Genomic DNA, 9,596 nt, shown 5'->3' on the forward strand with positions numbered 1-9,596 from the left:
ATAGATCTCTAGCTCCAAGAAAGGATATTTGGAGAGACATCTCCCACAAGATTTTTCAGGTTCAAAATATTTACTTTTTTTGTGGAGGAAAAATCCATTATCAAGGCAGAAATAAAGATTTTTAAGTCCCTCCCCAGTAAGAGAAGATAAACAGGCCTGACTGCTTCAGGTTCCTCAAAGACATCTCCCCTCTCTCTTAAGGGCCTGGCTAGTGTGAGGAAAGGATGAAATGAGAACCTTAGCTTTGGCTAAAGAAAAGGCACATATGGGGTAGTGTTAGAGGTTAAGAATGCTCAGAAGCCAAGGGGGTTATTGGTAACTACACCTCCCTTTTCCACCATTGCCTGAGAGATGCCCTTAAAGTTTCGAAAGAGCTGGTGCTGTTGGGGGTCTGACTGCAGGCTGGCCATAGTTTCCCGAACTCGGGCTGCTGCCTAGAAGAAAACAGGGATGAAGAAAGAAGGATTACTTACTGTTCCTTCCCTAACTTCTGTTCTCTTGAAACACTCATCCCTCACCTCTATACACCAGGTGTCACAGAGCATCTTCTCATGTTGGGCTGTGGGATGGCCTTCACTCAGAGATCTGGAGGCCCTGATGTATGAGAGAGTTGGTAAGAAAAGAAGGATTGGGTCCATTTTACACCATGCCCCCAACCTGGCTAGCCTCTTCTTACCTTGAAAGTACCACCACCATGGCATAGAGGTCAATGGCACTGTCTGCCAATCGATGCAGGAGGAATTGCTCATCTGGAGAGGAGATAGAGGAAATCTCTTTATGGAAAGATAAAGGTGATTGGGGGAACACATTCTTGGTGTCTTATTGACAATTTCTTCTTATTGATAATCTCTTCTTACTTACTGACAATCTCTTTCTTGAACTTTATCAACTTGGCTTCTACTACTGTGGCAAATTGTTCTAGAGCTCCTACTGCCTAGAGGAAGGAGAAAGGCATAAGGGATGAGAAGAGTCTACACATACTCCCAAATTCCCTACCACTATCATTTCTCTATCTTAGTCCTTTACTCACCAATTCACCACTCCGACTCAGATCTGGGTGGACAATCCCGTTTAAACTCAGGCCACTGCCTAGACCTGCCCGACTGAAAGAGAGATACTGTTAAGTCAACTCCCGTATCAAATCTCTAGCCTCCTCTATTCCCTTTATCTGATCCCCACCTCCTTACCGCCTGAATTGCTTTCCTGCCTCTCCTAGCAGAAGGCCAGCATTTCCAAAAGGATTTTTCAGAGCCTTACCAAGACCAGTGAGTTCCTTTCCTTTGTCCTGTTTGAGGTGGAGGTGGAAATAGAGTAACAAGAGCCTACAATCATACCATTCCACTATCTCTCCCCAGTTGTTCCCTATCTCACCATACAGCCCTGAAGGGCTACAAACAGCCTCAGAATGTCATTTGTTCCTTCAAAGATGCGGAAGATACGAAGATCTCGAAGTACCTTTTCCACACCTGGTTCCTAGAGACAAGACAAGGGATAGTTATCAGAAGGCCAGACTATTTCCTCCCACCTCTAGAATCAACTTGGAATTTATCCAAAATCAGGGCCTGGTCATGACTTCATTCCATTTCCACCCATTAGACCCTTAAGGGAAGAGTTGGGGATGTCTACCTTCATAAAGCCCATGCCACCCATGATCTGGATACACTCATCTGTCACTGTCCATGCTGCTTCCTAGGGGTAGAGAGAGGACAGAGGTAGGGTCAGTCATCCCTTACCCAGGTTTGCTCACCCACCCTACATACCCCTCTCAGCCCGTACACTTAGCATATCCTCTTTTTTCCCTTGCTTCCATTGTTCAACCTGCACATCTCAGGGCCTTACCGAGCCAAAGATTTTACTGATGGCCGCTTCTATCTGGAAGTCCTTAAATCCCTGGTCCATGTTGGAGCTTACCATGTAAGCCATAGACTGAGACAATAGGTTGGAGACAAAAAAGAAAAGACTAGATTCATCTCTGAAATTTCTCAAACAAAATATACTCCCCTCAAAGAAAAAAAATTTAAAAGTTTTTTCCATTTCTTGGGACAAACCAAATTATAATTCCAAAGGGTAGGAGGCAATTTTGAACCCATATAAATTAGCATACCAGGGCTCATTGAGAATTGTACTTAGCTTCCAACAAAAACCAAGTGTCTAGTGAAAGGCACACCTCTCTTAGGTGCCTTTCTAACCCTGGAGAGGGTTAGAGGACCACCATCTCATCGGTGTGTACATCAGAATAACCAGAACACAAGTTTACAGAATCAGGGTCTCTCACCATTTCAAAAACCCCTCAAATTCTTTTCTGGCTTTCCAAAGAGGGAGGATCCATTAAGGAAATCTCAAATTTACCTTTAGTCTCTCTATCCTCAGCTAATAAATTCCAATTATTGGCATACTGAATGATGCTGGTCCCAAATTATGGTTATCAAATTTTTGTTCTCATTTTTTCCATTAAAAATGATTGAGGATCTCTTCAAAGAGTTGTTTATGTGAATTATCTGTATGGAGGCTTATCATAGTTAAAATAAAAACTAATTTTGAATTTGTAGATCTTCTGAAAAGGTTTCAGAGACCCTCAAGATTCTCTGGACCATACTTTGAGAACCATTGGTCTATGGAGTAGCTGACACCATTAGCTCAGTCTCCCAGGAACAGAGGAGATTAGATGCCCTTAAACCTTTGAGGGAAAGCCTCACCTCAGTCACATACTGCAGTACTGCCATCCGAGCTAGCTTCTCCTGGATCAATCCAAAGTTATGGATTTTGTCCCCGAATTGGATGCGATTGGCAGCATGATCTACCTGAAGCAAAGACGTGATACACTAGAATCCCAGAGAACAATTACATATACATATCCAAGAACATTATTCTTTGACCCAAATCTCACCCTAGCTTTTCTCTGGACCTGTCTACTTTTATTCTTCCAAACAAAAGGATTAAGGGATGAAATCTTATAAACAGGCAGAAAGTCTCTCATTATGGAGGTCAGGCTACACAGAGACCTTTGGAGGCACAGTGGATAGAATACTGGACCTGGAATCAGGAAGACCTGAATTCAAATCTAGCCTCAGATACTCGTTAGCTTTGTGATTTCAAGTAAGTCAGTAACCTCTGTCTGCCTTAGTTTCCTTAAATGTAAAGTGCAGATCATAATAGTAGCTACCTCTCTGGGTTCTTGTGAGGATTAAATGAGATATTTGTAAAAGTCTTAGCACACTGACTGAGCTATGATGAGGGCTATATAAATGCGTAGTGTTTCCCTTCCCCCTTCATGTTAAAAGTTGCAGTCAGAGAATCAAATACAAGAAAGCTAGAGCTGATTCCAAGGACTTGGGCCCTTGAAGCAAGGAAGATTGTCCGGAAGATCCATTCAAGTTAGGCCTGAAAAGGGACATTTTGATTGGCAGATCACAGATTTCAGGACACTTACTGCTTTGGCAATGATGCTCTTCATGGTGCCAGCAAGAGCAGCAGCCATGCCAAATCTTCCATTGTTAAGGATATGCATTGCAACCTTGAAGCCACCTCCAACTTCCCCCAGCACATTCTCTGCAGGTACCTGCACCCCATCAAAGTATACCTCTGCTGTGTTAGAAGCCTTAATTCCCATCTTCTTTTCACCAGGCCCACTACATTGGTAGAGAATGGGAAAATGGGAAGTGACCAACTTAAAAAAGCCTTTAAAAACTCTCTAATTCCCAGAATCAGACTAGTAATGGGGCTGGGTAAGCAACTAAGATAGGATATGTTCTCAACATATTGATAGCTCCAGCCTGCCTACCCTTTTGACTTAATATTGTGCTAAAACTATAGTTTCTAGCATGCTTGAAAAGAGAAATTGACCTTGGATTCCCAGGTATCATATTTTCTCAACCTTGCCCTCTTACCCCTCTCCTTTGCTTCCCCCAATTCCTGCCCCCATTCTACACACACTCACTTAGTGACTCCTCCAAAGCTCCTTTCTACCACAAAAGCTGTGATCTTTTCTTTCACTGCTCCACTGGATGCATCCTTTACTGGTGTCTTGGCAAATACTGTGAAGACCTCTGCCAGACCCCCATTACTGTGGAAGGATGAGGAAGCACAGAATCAAGATAAAGGGAGTCGAGGAAGAGGTGAAAAAATGGGAGAGGAAGAGGCTCCAAGGGGCAAGTAGCCAGATAGAACATAAGGGGGACAGCAGAACAGGATGAGGTTAATCACCTGATCCAGAGCTTGCTGCCGTTTAGGGTAAAGTACTTCCCACAGGAGCTGGGCACAGCTGTAGTTCGAATGGAAGCTGCATCAGATCCACTTGAGGGTTCTGTCAGACAAAAAGCTGCCAAGTTCTCGCCTGTCAGGGAGAAGAAAGGTCATTATGGAAAAGAGAACTATGCAACCCCATCCCAAAATTCCTTTAGTCCTCAGCCCCAACCCCTAAATAATTCCCTCACCAGACCCCGAGTCTTCTCACAATCACTTCAGTTCATCCTAGCAGTCACTGACAGTTTTTAGCATTACCCCCAAATTGCCAATAGTCTCATATACCTCCTCTCTACCTAGAGCTCTTCCTTCAGTAGTATCTAACCTTTGATTCCTAAATGGCACTGACCCCCCTCTTCCATCCCAAAGATGAGTCCTTGATTATTTGTGAGAACTAGTTAGCTCTGGGGAAGGTTTTAAAACATATTAGAATGTTCTAAAATCAACAAATTTTGAACCCTTCTGTTGGTCTCACCTACCAGATGCCAGTTTAGGGAGATATTTCTTCTTCTGGGCATCAGTGCCAAAGAGCAGAATACCTTTGAAACCGATGGACTGATGGGCCCCCAGAACGATGCCCACAGCAAGGTCATGCATCCCCACTATCTCCACAAGGCGGGCATACTGGGTAGGAAAGAGACTGGGCCTTACTTTAACTGGCTGCGGCAACAATCAAAGATTATATATCCTGTCCCCTCAACCCAGAGTAGCCAGGAAGGGAACACAAAGCAGAGAGTCACAAATGGTAGGTAGAAGATGAATGTGATTTGGCTTATACATATTTAAAGTAAGCTTGAGGGGTGAGAAGGAGAAAGATGAGGTTTCTGAAAAATGTCTCATTCTAGATCTAGAGAATTGGGGACACCTAGAATAGATTGGGGAAAGAGACCTCAAGTCCTTCCCAGCTCAAAACCTACTCAAAACCTATAATCCTATGATCTTAGATGAAACAGAAAAAGGACTGAGTTTCCAGATATATTAAACTATGGAAAAGAAGAGAGGTTTAAAGTACTGAGAAGAGCAGATGGAAAGGCAGCTAAAGGAGACACTTCTTCCCTCTGCTTCAGCTTTTGCAATACTGGACCATTTCCTGGGATCGTGGTCCTTATTAGCCATCCTTTTTCAGTGGTCTTGTGATAAAATTAGCTTAGGCCTCACAAAACCCCTTCTCAAGGAGGGTCTCTTCCCTTTTGACAGAAAAGCTGTCTGTAATTCTGTATGGCAGTCTCTAGAGGTATAAGAAAAATGAAATCTAAATGATATGAACAGTCATAGAAGGTAATAGAGAGATATGGAGGAGTAAGGGAATGGGAGTCTCTGACTTAAAGGTGGATCAAGGATGAAGTAGAAAGTCTTACCTGGGTATTACAAAGGCCCACACCCCCCAGCTCAGAGGGCACTTGGAGTCCAAAAGCTCCTAATTCTTTTAGCCCCTGCATGGTAGAATCCTCCACCTTTTCTAGGCTGTCATTCTTGGCAGGATCATTTACCTCCTAGATATAAGAGAAAACCACAAGCTCACAAAATTTCAAACACTGGAGAAGGCTCAGAAGCCATCTAGGAAAGACTTGTATACTGGAATCCTCAACAATACCCCTGGTATACATAATATGTTGACTTATACTGCAAGCTGTATAAATCCTTTCCCTACCCCCTCTTCTTTCTATATAGAAATGTTTATGTTTGTTGATGCTTATCAAGTTTATCATAATGACAAATTAAAGACAGCCATTATGTGTTTCCCTGCACTTTAAAGAGATCTCTTCTGGCAGTTAACCATCCTTATTTCCTTCAACTATATTTATATGACATGGTTTCCTGTGCTTTTAAAACCCCTCCTCACCTCCTCGATCCCCTAATAATCTGGTTACACTCTAACTTGTCCTTGTTAAAACACAGTGTCTAGAACTAAACACTAAATTTCATATGTGAACTGACTTAGAATGAAGCAGAGCAGGGCTTCCATGAGTCTGGATGTTATGTTTCCTATTCTCCTATTCTATAATCAGATTTGGTTTTGGTCATTAGTATTTCCATACTTAGCTACTGAACTTGTAGCTGACTAAATCCCTCAGTTTTTTTCACACAAACTATTTCTAACCATAGTTCCTTAATCCTGTCCTCATGAAGCTAACTCTATATCTGTGGGATGTAACAATTTTCTCTATTAAATGACATTTTAGAATTAGTCCCTCTTTCTAGTCTGCAGAGGACTTTGTGAATCCTCATTTTGTCATCCAATGTTAGCTATACCTCCCTGATTCAGCTTATCCACAAATTTGGTAAGCACTCCATCTCTACCTCGGTGTAAACATGGTAGCATTTACCCTCCCCTTAACTGACCCAACCATCAATCTAGCCACCCCCATCCACAACCCTCACCTCAAAGAATCGAGACACAGGCCCCACCAACTCTTTCAGGAACTGCATCTGCTCCTCATTCAGCACTATAAAGGTCGGGGGGGGGGGGGGGGGAAGTCAGTTACACTGGACAGCCCCCTAAGAAAGCTGACCTTCTTTCCCTTCCCACCGCCTATTAGAGGAATACAGTCTACCTGAAGGATATGGAAACACCTGCTCTGTAGTAAGTTGTCCTTTAAACATCCCTACAGCAAATGACTTGGACTCCTAGGACAGGAAAAAGGGGAAATATAAGTTAAATGGAAGAAAGGGAAATATTCCCCTAATACAAAACCCCACATCATTCAACTCAGGTGTGATACCTACCAACTCATTTCGGATATCTTTGTCCTTTGCTGAGGCCGTTGAGGAAACAGAACCTGTTTTGTCCAGTACCACCTATGGAGAAGGGAAGGATGAATAAAATACTGGTAGCTTTGGGGATAGGAATGGGGGAGGGGTAAGAGAATCGGGAATAAGGAAACCAAGCCCTTCGAGAATACTTCTAATTCTAGATCTGTGTCCCTATAAAAGAAGAGTTAAAAGATTAAAGAGTTTCAAAGCCAAAGAGAAGAGTTTCTAAGAGGGGATGGGTGGGGCAAGGTAGATTCTGTAACCTTTACCCTAATTTCTCCCATGACCTTTCCCCCAATTTCAGGGCCACAGACAGGAGCAGGTGACTCAGAACAGTTTGAACCCAGCAGGCAGCCAGGGGGAGCCCCCAGCCTCTCACCCAGCCTAGTCCAACACACCCTCCAAGCTTACCTCTGAGGCCTTGTTGGCGTAGTTATGAGCAGTCTTCAAGCCCAAAAGTGAACACCAACTCTGGGGCCTGGGCAAGGAGATTAGTTTTGAGATCCCTTGACCCTATCTCCCCCCAAATTCCGGCTGCCATTCTTGTCCCATGCTAACTCTTCCTCCTTCCCCTTCACCGAACTCCTCAGAACGAGTAACTATGAGAATGTTAGATGGAGAAGACCTTCCTGGCTTTTGGTTGTTCAGACCCCCCCTTATCCTCCATCACACACCTGGCCCTCCCTTGTCTCAGCAGCTGGAGCCCCACTTTGTGGACCATTCTTGCAGCCTGCATCTTAAACTCCAGCTCGGTGCCTCCTGCCCGGCCAGTTCCTCCCAAACGCACCTCCTCTCTTGACTCTGACCTTCCACTTCTCCTCCCCCACTCCCGCTAGATGGATTTGCCCAGCCCCTGCCCGGCCCTACCCCTGACTCATCACCCATAATACAACTAGGGGAGGTAGGTGGAGCTTATTGCACTTATGGCATGCTGGGAGATGTGGTTCTTAGGTCCTTTTCCCCATTTCCCCGGGGTTTTCTTACATTAACAATGGATTCAAGTGTAACCCTTGGTCTCCTTCTTTTAGTTTTCCATTAAGGGCCAGATCTATGTCTTATAAGAACAGGAGAAAATGAGATGTAATGGGGAGAGATGGACACTGCAAAGAAGGTAAAAAAGCTAAAATTAGAGAGATGTAGTTGAAATTGGAGAAAAGACATCCTAGATGTCCTAAAGTAAATCGAGGCTTAGCTTGTCTGAGAGGTTTGGTCAGATGTATTCGGTCTCTTGTCTTGACACAATCCCATTCACATCCAAGACTGACATACACACAAAAATACAAATATGATGGGAATCAGTGGAATTTTAAGTGTGCACTTGTGCCTGCTCCATGTATCTCCTTTTCACACACATACCCCTTTAGACATAAGAAGTTTCTATGACTTTGATTTGAAATTTAAAACTCTGGGCTGAAAGAAACTTACGGTGTCATTTTAGCACTGCTACTACAAACGCTCTGGACACATCATCTTTGGGACTACTAAGGTCTTCTTAGGATAAGGACCCCTCTCTTCCCATGGTTGGGAATGAGAGATGAAAATGAGAAGCCCATCAATAAGTAGCAATATCTATCTCACTGAGCAACCCATTTTTTTCCAGCCCTAAAGTAATGTCTTTCCTGAGTCTAATTTGAATCCTTTTTGCTGTAGTTTCTATATGGTGTCTAACAAGTCATTCCTTGTTCTTTCTTTGACTGCCTCTTCCAGTACTCTGTCCAGTAAAGGATCCTTGTTCTTTACCTTACTTTTCCCCACTAAGTGGGACATACATAATGTTACAAATATATCTGATTGGGGGTTAGGTAGACTGAGGGAACACCTATAACAAGGGAATTGGGAGGCCTAAGGATTTGGGAAGGAGTAATTACATAATTTAACAATCTGGTTGGGTAGAGAAGGCAGCTTAACTCAAATCCTCATGGATTAAGAAGATTAAAATGACGGAGACATGCCAAAGAAACCAGGAGGTTAGGTACCGGGGTTCTGGAGGGGAGGCTTTGGAGTTCTAGGGGTGAAAGAAAATTGTAACCTGGGATTCCTCTATATATGACTAGGGTGAGAGGGACAGAGAGATGGAGGAGGATTATGAGGGGATTGGCATGTATTTCTCTAGGTCATACTCTTGTCTCTGTTTCCGACTCCAATAATCCTATCTTCATCTCTCCAGTCCCTAGATCGGCCCTTTGGCTTCTGGCTCCCCCACTCTTACAATGGGCACCTTACCTCCTTGCAGTGCTGCACAGTGACCTCTTCCAGGCTCTGCTGGGTGAGTAGCAGAGGGACTAAAAATACTGGATCCCTAAGGGGAGGGGTTGATTAGAGAAAAGGGGTGATAGTAGTAGTGGTATTCAGGATAGTATCTAGGGAAAGCAAAAATATGTGGAACTAGATGACTGGGCAACTCATATTTGTTCCTTATGACAGATATCCTGGATTATTATGAAGCTGCTGTCTGTGATAGTCTGGTAAGGGCTTTGGGTTAAAACCCTTAAGGGAAATCTGTCTTTGAGAGAAGTTGGCCATGGTATAGAAGGAAAATATTAGAATTAAACTTGGGCAAAGAAACTTAAGTTCTAGGGTAGTACAACAGAGCCCTGGAT

General features: G+C 43.5%; 1 protein-coding gene across 1 annotated transcript; it reads right to left on the reverse strand.

Moving 5' to 3' along the window:
* Positions 1-51: 51 nt before the first annotated feature.
* ACADVL (acyl-CoA dehydrogenase very long chain) lies at positions 52-7,820 on the reverse strand. Its single transcript, XM_051995872.1, has 20 exons — positions 7,671-7,820; positions 7,408-7,474; positions 6,970-7,041; positions 6,798-6,870; positions 6,625-6,689; positions 5,601-5,735; positions 4,722-4,866; positions 4,204-4,333; positions 3,938-4,063; positions 3,431-3,629; positions 2,697-2,801; positions 1,840-1,926; positions 1,627-1,689; positions 1,372-1,473; positions 1,188-1,285; positions 1,031-1,103; positions 862-934; positions 677-749; positions 519-594; positions 52-434 (listed from the first exon to the last, which is right to left on the reverse strand). The coding sequence occupies exons 1-20, from the start codon at positions 7,730-7,732 to the stop codon at positions 294-296; spliced, it is 1,965 nt and encodes a 654-aa protein (XP_051851832.1). The 5' UTR covers positions 7,733-7,820; the 3' UTR covers positions 52-293.
* Positions 7,821-9,596: the final 1,776 nt, after the last annotated feature.

The sequence above is a fragment of the Antechinus flavipes genome, chromosome 4, assembly GCF_016432865.1.
Source record: "Antechinus flavipes isolate AdamAnt ecotype Samford, QLD, Australia chromosome 4, AdamAnt_v2, whole genome shotgun sequence".
Classification (NCBI taxonomy): Eukaryota; Metazoa; Chordata; class Mammalia; order Dasyuromorphia; family Dasyuridae; genus Antechinus; species Antechinus flavipes.

Coding starts and splice junctions, on each gene's coding strand:
- ACADVL (XM_051995872.1), bottom strand. CDS start 7,732: ATGCAGGCTGCAAGAATGGTCCACAAAGTGGGGCTCCAGCTGCTGAGA. Junction 2,802..3,430: donor AGAGCATCATTGCCAAAGCA/GTAAGTGTCCTG, acceptor TCTTTGCTTCAG/GTAGATCATGCTGCCAATCG. Junction 435..518: donor GTGACACCTGGTGTATAGAG/GTGAGGGATGAG, acceptor GTTTTCTTCTAG/GCAGCAGCCCGAGTTCGGGA.